This window comes from Plasmodium malariae (genome assembly GCF_900090045.1).
Source record: "Plasmodium malariae genome assembly, chromosome: 14".
Classification (NCBI taxonomy): domain Eukaryota; phylum Apicomplexa; class Aconoidasida; order Haemosporida; family Plasmodiidae; genus Plasmodium; species Plasmodium malariae.
The window spans coordinates 295,932-317,997 of NC_041788.1; the positions used below are offsets into that span (position 1 = coordinate 295,932).

At 18.8% G+C, this 22,066-nt stretch overlaps 2 protein-coding genes and 2 pseudogenes across 2 annotated transcripts, besides 2 other annotated features; 1 reads left to right on the top strand and 3 right to left on the bottom strand.

Annotated features, from left to right (window-relative positions):
• Positions 1-2,304: 2,304 nt before the first annotated feature.
• Positions 2,305-3,303, top strand: PmUG01_14014700 (Plasmodium exported protein, unknown function; the record flags this gene model as incomplete). Its single annotated transcript, XM_029007695.1, has 2 exons — positions 2,305-2,391; positions 2,518-3,303. The coding sequence occupies 2 exons, from the start codon at positions 2,305-2,307 to the stop codon at positions 3,301-3,303; spliced, it is 873 nt and encodes a 290-aa protein (XP_028864058.1).
• Positions 3,304-8,936: 5,633 nt separating this feature from the next.
• Positions 8,937-9,829, bottom strand: PmUG01_14014800 (annotated as a pseudogene).
• Positions 8,937-9,829: a sequence feature (fam-m protein, pseudogene).
• A 5,445-nt stretch (positions 9,830-15,274) lies between these two features.
• On the bottom strand, positions 15,275-16,127 carry PmUG01_14014850 (annotated as a pseudogene).
• Positions 15,275-16,127: a sequence feature (PIR protein, pseudogene).
• Positions 16,128-18,706: 2,579 nt separating this feature from the next.
• On the bottom strand, positions 18,707-19,674 carry PmUG01_14014900 (fam-l protein; the record flags this gene model as incomplete). The annotated part of the gene is made up of 2 exons (XM_029007696.1): positions 18,707-19,444; positions 19,570-19,674. 2 exons carry the CDS (start codon positions 19,672-19,674, stop codon positions 18,707-18,709), a joined length of 843 nt encoding a protein of 280 aa, XP_028864059.1.
• Between the last annotated feature and the right edge of the window lie 2,392 nt (positions 19,675-22,066).

The following is a 22,066-nucleotide window of genomic DNA, read 5'->3' on the forward strand; positions in this document are numbered from 1 at the left end:
TCCTAAAAATTTTCATGAAATATATTTACAACCAGTTCGTATTTCATATTAAAATTATAGAAATGTACTTCATTCTCATTATTCCTTCAACTTTTCCGTTACAATTGTATCTATGTAATTAATTATACTTTTCTTTTTATTTTTCGATACATATTCTATAAAATACTAAAAGTTTAAGTAAAAAGTAATTTCATTATATATATAATATATTTCTAATAAATTCAATTTATTCATATAGTATAAAGATTATTTATATTTAGTGCATATCATATTAAAATTGATGATAAATGAACCACTAACACGCATAAATATGTAACAGACTATATATATTACATTTTATTTTTTATAGTAATTCCAAAATGTCTTATTAGATTGTTTTAAACATTTATAACGTAATGCCATTATTTATACATATTTCTGAACAAACAAGAGTACTAAAATTCAAAATATCTAGTATTAATAGAACTGTTAAATATATATACATACATATGCATGCGTTCTTTTAAAAGGTCATTTTCTATATAAATTTTTATCTCTTTTAGGTTTATTTAAATAATTAATAATATCTTACTAATTTTTTTATTCTAAATAAATTTCAAATTGATATAATCATAAAGCTAATATTTTATACGCATTTTATCTTAGTAATTATACACTTTATATATAAAATACATGGATAACTAATCTTTCTTAAGCTTAGTTTCAACCACTAACTATTTAAAACATTAGATCCATGTCAAGATACCATGATTACAAAAACACGTTATCGTTCATTGTATGGGTTTGGGGAGTATGGAATGAACCATTCTCATTTATACAATACACAGATTTAAATGTAAATATATTTTATATAATTAACCATCTAAATATAAAAAGAGATATTTTCTTACTGATATATAAACATTAAAAAATGGATAGTATAAAATATACTAGTTAATGTACAATTACTATAAACTCAATAAATGTATTAGAATTAAAATATTACATAGATAATTCTTTATATATGAAAACAATTTTATAAGGAAGAAATATATGTACATTGGTTCAACGTGGTAAAACAATAGTGCATAAAAAAGATAAGAGGAAACAAAAAAAAATATATCAATTTAATGATATATTGTAAAAATAATATATATAATTCAACTAACGTTTTATTTCCCCTAATGGTAATTCTTTTTTTTTGGAGTTTATATTTTTATATAGTTGCACTAATATATCTTTATGAATTCATTTTCTTATGTATATGTACTTTCTTATTTTATAATGTTAAATAGTTAATAATAGCACTAAAGTGTCATTAAAATGGTAATAAAATAAGTATTTATAATTATTTATAACATTTTCATCATGTATATATTTATTATTTTTTATTAATTTTTTTTTTTTTTTTTTATAATATATGTTTATTTCAATCCAATGAATTTTAGAAAATTTGTATTCAAATTCTTATTTTTAATAGTGTTTCTTAAATTGTATTATTAAAAATATTGAATTAGGTTTACATTCACTTAATGACATTACTTCATAGGAATTTTTTTTTTTCATATTATTTAAAAAAATAAAACTTAATTATTTATCCTATGTTAAATAGCAATAAAACGCACCTAACTTAAAAAATATATATTATATCGTTAAAAGTCAAGCGTTTTTGCATATATGTAAATCTCTAATATTTTAATTCTCAATTAAATTCCAATAAATCCTTATAATATATATTTTTTATTTTAAATATATTAAGATTATTGTAAATTATGTAAACAAAAATTTTCATACATAAGACTTCATATAATTTGAAAATATTTTTCATTATTTTAATAGTAGCATATAAATTTAAAAAGATATTTTTTCAACGTAAAGCTTACGTATATTATGTCACGTAATTTTTTTACATTTTTTCCATTGTAATTATCAAATTTATAAAACCTTTTATTAATACTCATATGAACTATATAAATATAAATTTTTTTGAAATTGTTTTTTTCATATTATAATTGCAATAATTAATAAATTTTATATATTTTAAGGTTTTTTGAAAGCACGTTTTATTTATAGTATTTTAATTAATAATATTTTCATCAATAAATTTTTCAAACATAATTTTATATAATGAACTGTTCTCCTTTTACTATTGAATCCATATTATATTATCTTTAAACGAGGGAAGCTTAATAATTTTAACCTCCAAAGTAGCAGAATACAATAAAGAAAAAGTGTAACATATCTTCCATTTTATATTGTCGAAAAAATTATAATTCTAAAATTTTTATCATCACAAAATATTTATTATCTCAAAATAAATTCTACATGATGGAGAAAATAAATAAATTTCCCCATTTCATTAAAATTTTTTCATTTTCCCTTTTAATATGGATGTGCCTGTATTCCTATGAGGTCGGATTATTATTATATAGAACAAGTTTTGTATTATTTTTGTAGTATTACATTTTTACTTTAAAACTATAATTTTATTTATGTTGAATCATATATATTTTTTTAAATATTTACCATAAATTTTAGAAAAATACCTTTGACAAATTATTTATTAAGAAAATATACCGAAGTAATATATCACACAAAAAAGTAATCAGAATTTTACTCGGATCTGCAGTTCTAACCTCCCCGAATTTAAAATTATCTTTGAAAGATACAGATAAATACACAGATCATAAACAACCTAATTCATTAAAAAGTCATAACCAATATGGAAAAGAACATAAGAAATTAAAGGAAGGGTCTTATCAAAATAGAAAAAATTTATCAGCAGAAAAAAATAATCAATCATTTTTATGTAAATATATAAAACAATTAGATGAAGACTATGAAAAAGAAGTACGAAGACTACCATTTATTAAAAAAAAACTGCAAACAACATTAGGAGGTACATCTAATTCAGTAATGAAATCTATGCTTATTGCTATGATTCCGTTTTTAGCAAGATATATGATCACATTTAACCCCTTACCTTTATTTATAAAACTAGCTTATATTGTGATGCCACCATTATTTTTTTTTCATTTGATTGTTTCTTCGTACTCCATATCGAAAAAAATCGATAAAATAAACAGTGAAGATTTAAAAACAGGGTCAAATTTAAGCACAAACGCAAGGAAAAATTCAGAGACAAACACAAAACCAAATTCAGGACCAAACGCAACAACAAATTTAGGGAAAAATAAAAATCCAAATTTAGGAAAAAATAGAAAACCTAATTTAGGAACAAATAGAAAACCAAATTTAGGGACAAATAGAAATCCAAATTTAGGAACAAACGCAAGGAAAAATTTAGAACAAAACAAAAAGTAAAAGCCAAAGTAAAATATTAAGATTAACGACCTCTCATAAGGCTTTTACGGAAAAATGATTCCTTTAAATTTTTGAACTCAATCCAGTTACATTGATGTAAATGAAACTTAAGTATTTAAAATTTCATAAAAACTTCTATTATATATGTAATATATGGATTATACACTTTTCAGTTTTTATCTAATAAAATCCTTTTTGCGTTATTCATATATCGCTTAGTTTAAATAGTACATTTATAAGTATTCTGTTCATTTATATGGTAATCTTTTCATATATTCCATAATAAAATGTAAATTTTTAACTTATTCTTTTTTTTCTTCATTTTTTTTTTTAATTTTATATGTGAGATAATCGCTTGTATATTCTTGTATTAATTTTTTTGTCGAAGTTATATTTTTACTAATAATTTTATTTAGTTTTTTGATTGTATATAATGTTTTACATTCATTTGTAATTAAATACGTATGTAATTTTTAAAATATATAATATTCTTAAATTTTATAGTTGTCATCTCTACGTGAGTTAATTTAGCATTTTTTCACAAATCAGTACTACATGTAAATTTACATAATTTACCTGAGAAAAACAGTATACTAGATAATAAAATGTTTTAATTAAATATATAAATTAAGTTCATAATAATTTTCACTCAGTAGAAATATTCCATATTTGTAACGTTTAATATTTTCACATAATATAACTTTTTTGACCGGTAAATAAAGTATAGAATTAATTCCTTTGTGTTATAAAAAATAACGTTATTTAAAGATCATTTATTAAACATTTTTGCATTAATCCATATATAATTTTAATTATTTGTATTGCTTTTTAGATTATTCTAATCAAGTAATTAATTTTCATTTTATTTATTTTGTTAAATCTTAATACCTAAGTTTTTTCTTTACCTTACATTCCAAATAATACATAAAGTTAATTCAGAATAATAAAGTTAATTGAATTATATATATATATATAATTTTTTTTTTATTACGTAACTTATTTTTCCTTTTATTATTATTAATTTTTATGCAGTTCTATAATTTAAAATGTTTAAGGTACTTCTATTTCAGCCATCTATATTAGGATTACTACTAAAAATATAAAATTTGAAAGAATATATGAAATTCCATGATAGTAAATAGAAAAGGAACCATCAAGATAAATTAATAAATATTTATAATTTCAAAGTTAATTTTTCCATTACAACCTTTTATAAGTGACATATGGATTTCGTTTTGACATATTTTCCATTTTTGAATTGAAATATATAGAAATCAATAATTTTTATGAGGTAATAATAACAAATAATATGCACGATTTTTCATAATTTATTTTCATTATATATACTCTCCTTCAATTCTGTTATGCTAAACGTGCACTCGACAAATTACTTATGTAGTATATCTAAGAGTTAAATTAAACAAAATCTGAATAAATATATATAAAATACTTCTTGTAAATCCTGTAACTTTTCAGTGAATCCTTTATTGAATAGTATATCAAGTACAAGTTAATGTATTATATTTACTGTTATTATAACATTAATTGGTGTTTTCAGATCACGTATCCATTTAGAATATTGTAACGGAATATGATATTACTCACTAGCATTTATTAACTATGTAATTATATGAATAAAAGTTTATATCACAAAGAATTATTCATATTTTATGTAACGCGAGAATATTCGTAATTTTGGGAACATTTTGTTAAAGTGATGGAATATTATATATTATTTATTTTGTTCATTAAACAGCTAATGTATTCTGTATTTTTGCAAATATTTTAAAATGTGTATTATTATTTGAGTTATAATACGTTCTATATTATATTTTATTATGTATAATATAGCACATATTGTTGGGTGCACTTAAGTTTATTTATTTTAAGTATTATTAATTCATAATGGCTATTAAAATGGTTTAAAAGAGATCTTTATAGATGCATTGCATTTTAATATTCACCATATAAAAATATAAGTTTAAAACATAAATATTTAAAAAAAAATAATATAGTCTAAAAGATTTTATTTATAGATTTCCGAACAATTAACTAATTTGCCACTCATATATAACAGACATTTGTAGGATAATCATGTATTCCATGATATATTCTATTAATAATAAAAATAGATGCCTTCAACTTTCGTTACATTTTATGCATTTTTATTTGAATTTTTATAGTCAGAATGTATCTATTCCCTTTATAAAATATATACCTTATGTTACATTTTATTCGTTTCATTAATTAGAATGTAATTAACTTTTTATTAATTGAAAGTCTTAGTTTACAATAAAATATAAAGTAGTGATGAATAAAATTATCATTCAATCATAAATTTCCATTTTATCATTGTTCGTTCCTTATATAAATAAGTAATACTATATCATAATATTTATATATGACCTAAGCATACTTGAACAAGTATTTCATGAATTAGTAACTTTATATCTTTTATAAAATTTGTTCATAATATATTCAATATATGAAATATACGAATAACACGTACTATTATAAGTAGTTCTAGTTAATCTATAATTGTTACAATTTATTATAGAATATTGTACCGAAAGATCTAATAATTCTATATATAATAATATTTTTTAGTAATGAAATATATATATCATGCAAATATATGATATATCTATTGATATATTATACCATTTATTGATGCACGATATCATATAATAATAATGCGTTCATTTATGTACTAAGAATAATTTACAAATGATATTAATTTTTTTTTATTTTACAAAGAACTAGATTTTTATAGTATTAAAGGATGCTTTTTCTATGCCATACAACTATAAAATTATAAAAAAATAGTAAGCTTATGAGCTTTTTAATTTTCTTGTTTACCATAGTAGCAAAAATATTTTAATATATTACATACTAATTTCTTTTAGGTAAATATTATACATCCTTTGTTCTCTATAAAGATAAAAATATATGTTCCCAAAACAATTTGATCAAGATGGAGCACAATCAAACTGTGTACTGTTGTAAATTATCCTGATTTAGCATAATTAATTATTATTAAATATTAGTTTTCATTGCTAATATACTAACTCATATATTAACGGGATACTATTTAAATTATGTAGGATTTCATACCAACGGATTAATACAAGAAAGTAAGAAAAAAAAAAAGGTTATAATTTAATTATTCGTTATACATATATCACTGGAACAAAATATATACACTTTGAATCATTACATACAAAAAAGAGCATATTTATTTTTAATTTAATTGTAATAATACATTTTTTTAATTATCAAAACATATAGTCATTTTAAACTAGTACAAAATAAAAAATCGAAACAATTTTTTATTTAAAATATAAATAATAGCATTTCAACAAAGCTATATGAACTCTGCTACTTCATATTAATTATAACATACAAATAAATATTGTTCATTAGAATATATTTAAATACAGAAATATATATATTTTTCTATAATACTTAAGTTGATTAATACTATAAAATAAAAATTGAAAAAATAATGAAACATTAAAATTTACAAAAAAACTAAGAATATATTTTTTTACTGCTGTGCATCAAATATACTATATAAATTTTAGGTGCATTTACAAAATTTAAGAAATAATATAAATGTTTATTAAATATATCCCTCAAGACAATACATATATAAGTACATATTAAAGGGTACACTAAAAAAAGAAACATATTCCTTATTAATCGTTTTGCAAGTCAATGTTTTAATTTTACTATAAAGTAATTGGAATTTTTACTAAATCGTTGAAAAAGAAATCAAATAAGTATAAGTGAATTTTCAAACATTTACACGTATAATACTCACAGAAAGATTCTTGTAAATCTTTAAAAAACACGTCTCTATTTTAATGTCCTTAAAATTTTATGTATTTATGATTATAATATACGTATACGTAAGAACCAAACTTTTATATAACATGAAAATTATATATTACTCTTATCTAAGAATATGTGATTAATATTATTCTTTTTCCCCTTAATGATTATATATCATTTAAATTTTGGTGTGTTCTTATACAATTATTTACTCAGACATTTAATATGAAAATGTAAATTTTTAAATTATTCTTTATTTTATTATTTTTTTTATTTATATATATAGTAAGGCTTCTCATATATATTTGTTTCAGTTATTTTCCCAAAAATTCTAATTTAACTATTTTTTTTATGAAATTTTTAAATTGTTGTCTTTTTGTTTATTATTTTAATTGAATAACAATATATATGTTAATTTTAAAATTTTGGACATTATTAATCTTTAGAATTATCTTCTTTGTATGAATCATTTCGATAAATTTGTAGAACAGATGTTGTATGCTAAATGCGAAGAATTTTATTAGAAGAACATTGTACTCGATATTATTGTGTTATAATAATATTCATAAAAATTATTTCTTAACATAAATCATCTTCATGAAGAAATTCAAATATTTTCAGATTATTTATTCCTACCAGATGGAAAAGTTTTATGGCAAGAAATTGCTTCTTCTATAATATATACAAAGACATTATGTCATGTTTATTTATTAAGTATCCATATTTAACTGACCTCAATAATTATTTTATTTATTTTTTTATATCTTATATTATTCTATTTCGTTAATAATTTTTTATCTTATTTATTTTGTTGATCCATATTGCCTAATTTTCTATTGTATTAATGTTTCCCCCACTAAATGTATAATATTAATGAAGATTCAAGTTAAATGTGTTCCCTATATTTTTTTTTTTTATCATATTTTTTTTTACATCATGATTAACTACTAAGTATTAACATGTTACAAAGTACTTTTTTTATGATAATTATTGTGCATTCACTATATAATATAAAAAGTGAATTACAAGTACTATCACAGTTTTATCTTATAAAGAAACACATTTATACTAAATATAAATATTGACTATCGTGAATTAACGTATTTAATTATTAATTAAAATTCATAGTAGATTGAAAGGTGTTTATACAAAAATTAATAGGATAGTGCCTTACAAATTATGCAAGGTTTCACAATAATGGGTTAATATATGCGAGAAAAAATAACAAAAAAATGTTATCATATTATAATTATTAATAATATACACATTCGTGCAACATATTATATACTTTTTTTCCAATAAATACAAAATAATAAATACTTGTTATCAATTTAAAATTAATAGAACATATTTTTAATTTAGTTATTAAATTATCATTTTAGATTATAACGTATTATATAAAATGTAGAGCATTTTCATGCTAACAAAAATTACCGCGATTTTATTAAATTATATGAATTCTTCTATTGTATATTAATTATAAAGCACAAACACATATTTGTCATATGATTCTAACTACATAAAACATATATATATATATATTATACCACGTTCATTTAATTAGACTTAAAAAATATTTAAATTACATATTATAAGCAATAAATTTTTCAAATTCTCAAATGACTAAACATAATATTTTTCATTCGTGCATCAAAAAAGACCATATATTTGCATACGTATTTATAAAATTATGGAGATGATAGTTATGTTTATTAATAATATATTACTAAATATATTATATACGTTAATTTCTATTAATAATTTCATTAGAGAAAAATATATATTCTATATTTTTTATTTTACTCAATCATAAACTTTATTTTTTTATATTTTTCATTATTTATTAAAATCTTAGGAATTGTTACTATAATTATGATACCTAATATAACGATAATTATAGAAAATAAGACTAGAAAAATACTTATATATTGAGCATTCGTTAAACCTGCAATTTTCTTTATAAGTGTACATAATTCCTGAATTGGTTTTATCTTTAGAAGATCATCCACCAATTTTAATCCTTTTAATATGGTTAATCCTATTCCCAGTAATAATATAAGAAATAAAATAACAAATCCAAATCCGTAACTTTTAAATTTTATTTTTTTTAAAGCTATATCGCATATTCTGTTGTTTCTTTAAAGGAAATTATCATAATCCTTTTTTTTTATCAATTTTTTTTCAATATGGAAATATTTTCCATCAAAAATTCCATTATCATAATCCGTAACTTCTGTATAGTATTGTGCTTTATTTAATGAAGATCTATTAGATTGCATATTTATTCCTTTTATTATTACTTCATTATTAGATGTACATTTTTTCTGAAACCCTGCATTATTATTTATGTGTTCTTTTATCTCAACAAAACTTGAATCCTTATCATATTTATATTTAGCTAGTAATCGATTACTTCTTTAATAAAATTTTATGCCATTATTGTGCTCCTCATACAATGATTTGTTAAGAATACTCTATAAAAAATAAATAAATAAGTGCTTTTATTTAATAGTATGATAAATATATTGGTAGGAAATCGTTTCAGCAATAATAAAGCACACACAAATAAGAATAACACAAATATTATAAAATAATATTATCATATCACATCATTGAAAATATAAAATGTACACGTTAAAAGTATAACAGCAGATATTTTAATAGATAAGAATGCTTTAATTTTTTGTTTCATCATATAAATATTTAATATTCTGATATATTCCTTAAAAAAAAAGTTAATAATAATAAAACAAACTTCTAATTATGGAGGATGCTACAATTAATTTAAAATTTTTTTTTATTATCGTTTCGTAAATATTCAATAAATTATATATAATTTTAATACATTTTATTGTATGTACAAGAATATATAACTTTATAAAAATATTATACAATATCTGTCTTAATTTTATTTAAATATAGAAAAATAAACTTTCATTAAAATAAAATAATATGAATTCATTTATAATTATTCGAAATATATATAGTTGTTTATTTTGTATGTAAAAATCCTATATCAATATTTACATTATGAGCTATAATATATAAGAAATTTAAATATTAACTTTTTATCAGTACATAATATTTTTTATTAATTATTTACAACAAAATAAATGCACATTAACTTTCTAATAATATTTCATTTAATGATTATAACATGTAAAAACCATCTTTATTACAAGAATTTTAGAAAACCCGATATTTTTGTATTTTTCGTATTAACTTCTTATATTATATGTATTAAGGAATAAATAGTAATTTATGCTAAAGTTTAAATAGAATATCACACACAATGATATTTTATTTTTTCTAATAAATATATTTCAAGTATATTTTAAAAATATGATTTATTTATAATAATAATATAAGATATATTTTTTTTATTTTATAATAACACGTAGATTACAAAAATATATAATAATAGTTAACAGAAGTACTTTAATTTATTTTTTTTTATGACATAAAAGGGAAGCAACAAAACAGTTATATATATGTTATATAATCATTCTTACAGTAAGAAAAATATAATATAAAATAATGATTGAATAATTCTATAACTTTTTCTATTTATTATCATGTATAATACAAAAAGTTTAGTCGTCCATACTTTTCTATCCCTCCAGTATAGGTCTAATTTAACTGTAAAATATATTACCCAATTATTATATTATACAATTTTTTTTACATTTTTATATATACATATACTTTTATTCATATTTTTATTGATTAATATAACATCAAAGATTTCATATAATAAAATTTCAAAAGAAATAAGTGAAAAATATCCTTTCGGATTAATTAAATAGTTTTAGGATGATAATAACTTTAATGCTGTAAAAATGAAGAGAATGAATAAAATCCATTCTATTCAATAAAATCTCAAAAAAAATTTTAATTTTATTCTTCCTTTAACTATTATCAATTTTTATATTAGTTAAAAGATAAAATAGATTTCAGTAAAAATAATAATATCGTATGCACTTGTTAAAAATTATAAATATAAAAAATCTAAATTTTGTACTTATAATTAAAAATATTCTGAATATTACTCAATTTTATGCTGTATTCCTCTAAATATAAGTATACTAAAAAGTATCATAAGTAAAAAAAGAGAATTTATTTCTTTTATATAAATTAAAAAAATTTGAAATACTACAAAATATAGTTAAATAATATATTAAACGTTATTTCCAAATGTTTTCTTTATATCCACAATGACTTCACATTTTTCCTTGTATGTATACATCCTTTAATTATGAATTAAAATTAATTTATAGACAATAATTTCTTATATTATGTATTATTATATAATTCAATATTATATTTCACATTCTTTTAGTTAATTATATACTTTTAATAAGTACCAAAAAAAAGTTAATAATAAACTTATATTGACATTAATTTTAGTAATGAATAGTATAATTTCAAAAATTTAATTTAATTAAATTATATTTTTAAAGCATATTTTTTAAAAATTCTTCTAAGGTACCTTTCTTTTTTTATTTGCTTAAATTTTATAAAGACTAATATAATATCACTTAATATATTGTATTGATATTATAGATTCAGAAAACAATTGGGTTATATATAAAATATGTAACATACAAAAGTTTAAATATATTTAAATTCAAAACGTTTATATTTATATTAACTAATTATATACTATAACGAATATTTTGTATTCCATTAATGATAATTTATAATATAAAAATAATGATTACTAATATTTTCTATTATTCATAGCGCTTATTTTTCTTCATGCTACAAAGTTACTATGATATCAATCATAGGAATAAAAATAAAATATATTTTTTCAAAATTTAATTTAATGAATATTCTTGCTAACTTTATTTTGTCTTACGATACATATATATCATACGTTATATAAATACTTATATTCACATTTCATTTTTAATATTATTAGATATTCTAACATTTATAATTTTTTTTTTTTTTTATATTATTTAAAAATGAATGTTATATTTACATATTTTATGTATTCACATTTTAATTGTCATAATTATTTTTTATATATTTTATTTAATAACTCAGAAAATACATTAAATAATATCTATAATTTCGAGGGTCCTTTAATTAGGAAACATTATTTAATTCACGACATAATATGGAGTCAAGATGTTTACTATTTTCAAGAATAATTTTTTTCAATAACACTTACCTTTTTTTTTTCTTTTTATTTAACATAAATAATATTTTTACTAACCTACTTAATTCTTCAAAAAAAAACTTATATTTTTTTACAATTAATATAAAGAAGAAAAAAAATACTTTAAAAATCAGTTTTTTGTAAAATTCATATTTCTCAAATTGAAGTTACGAATATTTAAATAATATATACATTTCTGTTCAATTCTATGATGGCAACAAAAACGTTTTTACTGTTACATTCTTTGTTATTATTGGTGTAATACTGCTTAACAAAAAATAATAAGGATATAAATATATATATAACCCATATATAAATACTAATTTAATTATTAATACATATCCCAATTCTTTCTTTAAAATATAATGACTGAAATATTCGTTTTAATCATCATTAAATATAATTATAAATAATATTTTTTTAAGGAATTCAAATTTTTTGAGTACATTTTTCATTATGTCTAATTTAAAAAAAAAAATAAGAATTAATTTACAATTATGTTTATTTAAGATTATTGAAGTACTCAATTTAAAAACTATTTCGTTAATAATAATAATAAATGGTTCATTGTATGAAGCATTTTCATTAATATATATACGTCCATTTAATATTTTATTTTTTCTTTATATAAATTAGTAAATCTTCAAAAATATTCTACATTAAATGCTTTTATATATATATATATATTTATTTATTTAACTTATCACGTGGAAATTAATATAATCAGTATATTGTTTTATTTTTATTCATTTTATATTTATTTGGTGAAATGATAAAAATTAATTATATTCAAAAAACATTTTTACCATAATTTGAATATAAATGGATATATTTTTTGGTAATACCATTGTTCTGCTTCATATAATATCTGTATATATATTATAAAATTAATAATGTATATATCATTTTTTCGTAATATATAAATATTTTGCTATTAAATTTGAACGCTTATTTATCTTAATTTATAATATTGTTCTTTTGAATGAGCTTTTATTTATATGTGCCATAATTTATATACATACTCCATGTATATTTGTGTTTTCTGGAACACTGAATATTAAAAAAAAATATAATATACTAAAAGAACAAAGAATACTTCTAAAGGAATATTTTATGATTATAATATAAATTTAATAATCTTAAAATACAATATAATTTAACGTGCTCCTAATATTTCATATAATATAAAATATATTAGTTATATAGTTTATTATGTATAATATACATGCATATAAACATTAAGGGTAAATAATTCTCTACTAATAAATATGATATATTAATGAAATAAGGGAAAAATTAAAGAATATATAAATAAATATATTTATATAATATATATAAATTTTACCTCTTAATATTATTATCAATAACTATGCCGAATATTCATTATATTTTAAGAATTAAATGAAATTTATTAAACACTTATAGATTTGTGGGCTTATTTCGTAAACTAATGAACCTCTTTAAATACTTCATTATATGCATAATTATAAATAATCAATAAGCATTAGAATGATAATTTTATTTTATTTTTTTTATTTTACTATGAAAAAATATTATTCCTTCGTATATAACTAATATTTAACATACATTTATACGTAAAAGTTATTCTAAATCTCTATAATTACTCTTGAAAAGTTTTTAACATTTTTCAACAATAAATATATTAAAATTATTTATTTGCTAAAGTAAGATAATTTGCATTATTAACACATTCTTGTGATGCATCTTTATTGAAATTTTCTTTTAAAAGTGTTTTATTTAAAGAATATATATATATATATATATATCCCACAAATATCGTGTTCTTATTATATATGTTTGATAAAAACAACATAATTTTTATTTCTTTTTTAACATTTATTTTTTATTATGATTGTCGCACATATAGATATTCCTAAGAGGAAATTAATTCGAAATATTTCTTAATTCAAATAGTTGTCCACTAACTTATTAAACAATTGATTATTAAAACAGTAAACATTTATCATTATTATGCATTACTATTACAATATTAAATGAATATCTCTATTTAATTTTCAGGTACTATTAGTAAAAAATATATATAATACAGTGATTTTTTTGATCTATGGGATAAATTACACTTATTAGTAACATTATAATGACAAGAATATTCGTAAAATTTATTAAATTAAATATAATATTTTTGTAAAATGAAAAAATATATTTATACAAAAATAAAAATATACTAAGTTTTTATTCTCTTACATTTTAAATATTCAAAAATTATCATTGTAACACATATTATATTTACATATACTTACATACTTAAAAATGAACAACTATATATATCTGTTTATAATCGTCAAATATTAGGACTTAATACACTTGTAGTTTCTTATTTCCTTTCTATAATATTCATATGTCTATGAAAAATATAATATATATATTTATAAATAATATAGATAAAAAAACAGATAAATAATCTTTATTTTTTTAAACTATTGGTGAAATATTATTTTTAAAATATATTGCAAAAATTTATATACACTAAAATGTTAATGTATTATTAAATATGTAATATTTAGACTATCATCTTTTCATGTAATAACTGTCATATTAACATAAATATCTAACAGAAATATTTATTTATAATTTCATTGTAAATCTTTATAATAATATAATAATGTATGATAAAACAACATGAACTTTCTTAAATGAATACAGTTCATTCCTACTGATATACTATATATGCAACTGAAACATTATATAATATATTAATAAATTGATAATTTTTTTCTATAATTATAAATTATTATAATTTTTCATAATGAAAGAACAATGTTGTTTACAAACATTATTAATAAATATTATTGTATATAAATGGTAGAGAATATAAAATACAATATAATATGTCTGTAAAATTAAGTTCAATTCATACTATAATAATTTATCCTTAAGGATTTCACTTATTCTTTTAATAAAATAACATACATATCTATTTTAAAATATTTAGTTTTGTACGGAATGATAAAATATGTAATTTTTTCTATTTTGAATTTGTGAAGATACATTTTCAGAAGAATTTTCTAATGATTCATTTATTACTTCTACATTAATATTTTTGTAATTTTTCTTTATCTTTCTAATATGTCTATCCAAACAATATCCAAGCGTAGAAAACTGTTATTTAAAAGGAAAAAAATCGATTAATAATTATATATATGTTAAATTTTAAACATCGTGGAAAAAGAATAAATGTTAGAATGTTAGAATATTCATATTTATAAAGGGAACAGTTTCTGTATTACTTTATATATAAATATACAAATAAGTATTATTCCAAATGATGCGCAACACACAGATAGAGGAATAAAATATTCTGAATAATCAATTTCAGAATTTTTACAGCTCTTCGGTATCCAATCATAAGGTAAAGGATAAGTCCTTAGATTATTTTTTTTCCTTAGGCACCAGTCTTTTTTTTTTTTTGTCCTTCTATTTATGTTTCAACATTACTTAATATGATCCATAATGATTCTATGTATTTATCCCATAATGTATTATTATTTTGACAGGATCCCCCAGAAGTACAAATTAGTTTTTTATTGTTTAACCAATCATTCAAATAATCACACAACGAAGTATTCCCCTTCTCCAATTCATGCCAAATACGAGAATTTTCATAGTATTCAGTTAGCGATAACGAAATACTTCTCAGAAGTGGATCACTAGAATCTAAAACACCTGTTAATTTAGCATCGTCTACTCTGCTAAATTTACTGGGATTTTTATAAAAGAATTGATAACAGTGCTCTTTTGTAAATGTTCCTGAATTTTGAATTGTAAATAGGAAAATTAAACATATATATATATATATATATATAAAAAGAAATATTAAAATAACCTTCAGTTATGAAAAAATTATAATATGCATGTAAAGAATGGAATTAAAGCTTTCAGAAGAAAAAACAAAAATATTACTTCTGCCATTTTAAAAGAAACTTTTTGAATTATAAAATTTCTGTATTTACTTATATTACTATGTATTACAGTATGTAAATATATTTACAAAAAAAAAAAAAAAAAATACTTCAGAATTTATGCTTATATATAAGTATAATCCAATATTAACAAGGTGACATAAAAATACATTTGATGTATTATTCTTGAAATTATTATTGACTAAAAAATAAAAACAATTATATATCAATAAATTTTATTAATTTTACTAAGAATTTTTACAAAATAGTCATAATTAAATTATGCTTACTCAGTATTGTTTATATATATTTTCTGTAGTACAATTTTTACCTTCTAGTAGAAATTAATTTTAAGATTGTTATTCAAAAAGTACAAAAATGGCATTATAAGTGTTCCTATATTTTATTTTAATAATATTAAAGAAACGTAAAATTAGTAAAATAAATACTTAATAATCACAAGAAATGCATTGTCAGTTTTTCTAACATGATATTATGTAGTAGTATAAGGTTTATTCTACTAATTAATTTAGATATGTACATTTATCATGTAGAAAGATTATATAATGCCAAAGTAATTTTTTTGCAATTATTATAAAAAAAATATTTAAAATAAAGATAAAATGGTTCATAACATTTAATATAATCCTTAATAATTAGATTATTCCTTCATTATATAAAAACTAAGAGAATTTAATCTCCTCCTTTTGCTCCACTATATTAATATCTCACTTTTTGAACTCTTTTATGCATTAAACGTTTAATATAAAATTATAAATTTACTGATATTTGATAATCATACTTTTATATATTATTTAATTTCAGGAAAATAAATATAGATATATAAATATGAGTTATATATATTTCTATATATTACAAAATAAAAAAAAAGCAAGTATTCTTTCATTGAATAAAATATACATTATAAAGTGTATATAAATTTTCTAACTAAAACATATTTTGATATTATATTAATGTTTTCATTTAAATATATAAGAAATCAAATATAATTAATTAGATTTGAATAATTAAAAATACTCACAATCTATTTCATTGAAAAATATAAGCAACATATTTACTAAATAATTCACCAAAAATATCCACTGACTATTTAAATAGACCTAATCTAAACTTACAGAGGTAACAGAAATATTGTTATATTTTTATTTGTTATCATTAAAAAAGTAATTTATGTTTTTTCTTTTTACTTTTATTTTGTTTTTAAAATGACACTTAAACGAAATAATTAATTTTTATACATATAAACCATATATAATATTGTAACATTATAAAATAATAAGAACCCTACAACTAATATATATACTCACATAAAAAGCATAGAATATATGTAAATATATTTGTATACATTATTATATGATTCTGGAAATTGGATTATTTATTTTTAATGAATAATTTCATTTTCATCATTATATAACATATATTTAGAAATCTATTATTGCTTAAAAAGCAAAAACACTAGTTAAATAATTTAGAGATATTGAACCTTATTATACGATTAAAATTAATTCTTTAGTTTAATCTTTTAATAACACAATAATATTTAAATATATATATGATATTTACCTATAAATTTTCAAAGTAATATATATTTAATTTTTTCAAAAATTAATTAATTCCTTAATAAAGTAAATCAATAAAATAATAAACGTTTAGAAACCCCAAATTATTAAACTATAATAAATACCTCATATTTAGTAAAATATTATTTTATTATATATTTGTAATATCATACGAATACCTTGAAAAATAAAGGGTATTTTAAAAGATTTCTTAAAATAAATATATTTCATTATATATTTATAATTGATAATATCGTATAGAGTAAACATTAAGTTTTCTTTCATTTTTAAAAAAAACATAAAAATATACGGAAACGAGGCCATTAATTCACTTTGCTTCTTCACACGCAAAACAAGACACACTTATTTTTAATTTAAAACTAAACATTCATTTACTTAATAATTTGAACATATAATAATTTTAAGATGGAACAAGAGAAAAAACAAGTAGTACCAATTCTTATAGTTCAAATATATATTAAGACATTATTTGGATAAAATTACGTAAGTAACCCTATTATTTATTAAGTATGAAGCACTTATACTTACATATATATATATAGTACAAAGCTATTGAAATCCTGTCACACATATACATATACCCATATATATATATATTAAGTCATAACATTTAATTAAACTGAAGAAACACAATAAAAAAAAAATTAAAAAACACTATGATATTCATATTTTCACAAAAATAAGAACTTATATTTTTTTTTTTTGTGTTATCTATATAATAGTCCAGATATATGCAAGTTAACTTATAAACTTCAAGATATTATAAGTATTGTTATTATACGTATCTGTAAAAATATTAAATATACTAGTTCATACTGAATATTTCAGTATATAAAGATATTTCTTAATTATTATTTATGTTACCTTTTTCTGAACTTAATTTTTTCATATTTCTTAACTTTCTTATGATAATAAAAGGTTGCCATTAAAAATATGACACCCAATATGAAGATAGGTAAGAAATATATTATAATTACATATAACGTACTTAATGAATTAACCCCTGTACCAAATATAGCTTTCCAAAAAAATCCTAAAGTTCCTTCTCCTATAGTATCCAAAGTGCTTTTTAAATTTGTAAAACTGGACCAAGAACTAAATACATTCAATAACCCTTTTTTAAGTGCCATATCCAATGAAAAATTTAATATGAGGCAAAATGATAACAATAAGAACAATATTAATGGTAAAACAAGTCGTAATCCGTATTTTTTACGTATTATTTTTTTGTAAAACTTATCACTAATTGTCTTGTTATTTTTAATAAAATCTATGTAATCAAGGTTCTTGAATATTTTTTTTTCAAGATGGGAATATTCCTTTGTTTCATATATACAAGATTTACTTTGCTTATCTTTATTATCGCCCCGAGAATTATTTAATAAACGTACATCATAAATTTTGTTTTTCCCTGTGAGTTCTTCATTATTATTACACCTGTTTTTTTTTTCATTCACTTTATTATATGCCATAACTTCTTTTATATTTGCAATATCTGAATCCTCATCTTGTTTATGCTTTGTTAGTAAACGGTAAGTTCTTCCCTTTAATGTTTTACGAAAGTGAAAGTTCTCGTCCAAAGATTTATTAAATATGCTCTAAAAAAGAAAAGTTCAAATATTTGCTTATTTATTGAATAAATAATCTAACAAAAAAAAAAAATTTATTAATAAAAATCGAAAAATATGAATTATACAATTATCCGTAAATAATATTATCATACAGAATCACTGCAAAAAGGATATATACAACCTAAAAGCATAAAACCAGCAACGTTAATAAATAAGAGTGATTTAATTTGTTCCCTTATTATATAGTTATTTAACATTATTATATGTTCTTAATGGAGTAAAATAACATTACTTCTGTATACTCTTAAATACAAAGAATCATATATTTCAATTTTTAATTTATTTTTTATCAAATTATTATGAAAAGATAATATATATAACTATAAGATATTTTTACTATGAAAACAAAGAAAAATAGCATTAACAAAAAATTACAAAATTTTTATCATAATGATATTCATAAAAAACTAACTTTAATAAAAATTATATGATTTGAAATAATTAATAAATATTCAAAACATATTAAATAATTATTTAATATATTTGAAGAATTAGATAATTCATTTATTAAATTCTTTCAAAATAAAATGAAAAAAAAAAAAAAAATTATTTATATTCCTAAATATTAATTTTACATAGAATATAGAACCTAGAGAATATAGATAATTCCCTTATCTACGTATTAAGGAAATAATAACTATTTTTAATTATGTTTTCTTATTAATAATTATATTTTAATAAATATTATTTTCAAAAAATAATTATTACTAATAAATTAATAATTATTATCATATTATTATAATAATAACAAATGAAGAAAAAAATATTTTTTTTGTCACGTTATTTATAGCACATTCTTTAGTACTACTTCACTATGGGCATTTATTTATATATTATAATATATTCAAAACGTCGAAATTCAAGTATATTACCTAATATATGTGAAAAAATAAATTTAAAAGTAATAACATGCTTAATTTTTATTTTTCTGCAGTAATATTTGAAAACTATAATTCTTCATTAAGCTTATTTTATATTATTATTTCTAATTAAACAAACTTTTATTAATCTACTTAATTTTTTTATTAATGAAATTTATTTAAAAAGAAAAGTGAATATAGTAAAAAAAAAAAAAAAAAAAAAGAGAGGGAACGAGAAAGAAATAGAAAAATTAAAGATGATATTTTTTCAGAAATATTTCATAAATTTTTATTAGTTTAAAAATGTATTACACAAAATAAATTAACAAGCAGAATAATATACGGGTTTAAATCTCTATATACCATAGGAGATAAAATTACAATATATTCTACAAAAATATATGATTTAGTTATTATACAATTTTTATTTATAGAACAAATATATTATTTTTTATTTATTCTTTTAAAAATACATAATTCGTAGAACATATTTTAAAAGTGCAGCATAATGCAACGACACTAATATATATATATAAATAATATTTTATTAAAAATTATTTTAGAGGAAAAAAATGCTATGAGTAAATATATCTGTTCCTTATGTATTATAATTCTGGAAAGGCCTATTATAAAAACATTTTATATTCCAAAACGTATCGTAATCATCTAAAATATAAAACTAGATTACTGTTCCTTCTAAATATTGTGCTTTCAAGTGAATAATAAAAAAACAGAAAAAAATAGATAAAATTAAAATATTATTTCTAATTTACAAAACAGAACAACTACAATTATATTTTTTTCATATACATCACTTTCCTTAAAATATTTATGAAGAAACTTATATAGTTTTCTTTATGTTCTGGTTCAATTTTTTCGTCTCACTTTTTTACTCTTAGTTAATTGTTCTCCATAAAATACACGTTACCTGATTTTAAAAATTTATAATAATCCACATACATAAATTATATAATAAATTATAAAAAATTATAGAACTATATAATAATATTTTGCTTAATATTTACTTATGAATACGTTTTTGCATTTCTAGAATTATTCATTATTTCTAAGTAATCTTATGTGTCTTGCCTTTAAAAAATATAAATATAAATATATACATTATTTATGTATTTGCTAAATTAGAAAATCACAAAAAAATAGTTTATTTCCCTTGTAAAATATTAAATATTTTCCTTATTATGAATATAAACTATAATCTAATCGTATTCTTATAAAAATATACATATAAATAAAATTTACATACTTCCCACAACCTATTTTATGTTTCATAAATTATATCATTAATATTTAATCAATCCAAATAAAACAACATATAAATAAAAAAATAACAATTTTCAATTTGCAAAATATTTTTTTCATATTTATACTAGCTAAATATTACAGTTTAACTAAAAAGCTAAATATTCATTTAAATATACAATTTTATCAAATTTAAGGTATTAATTAAATAACGTCAAGTATAATTCATTTAAAAATATATATACGTATGCTTTTCTGAAAAAAAATAGCTTGTAAATTTCTCGCTTTTTATATATTAAAGGTAAATTATTCGTTTTACTATTTCAGAAAAATCCCCATATATCAATTAGTACATATAACCCTAGCAAATATTCTGAAATTTTTGATCAATTATATAATAGTTGTAAAAATATATATGTTATTCAAAATGGTAATAGCATTTATAATCAAAAGTAAAACATTAAAAATG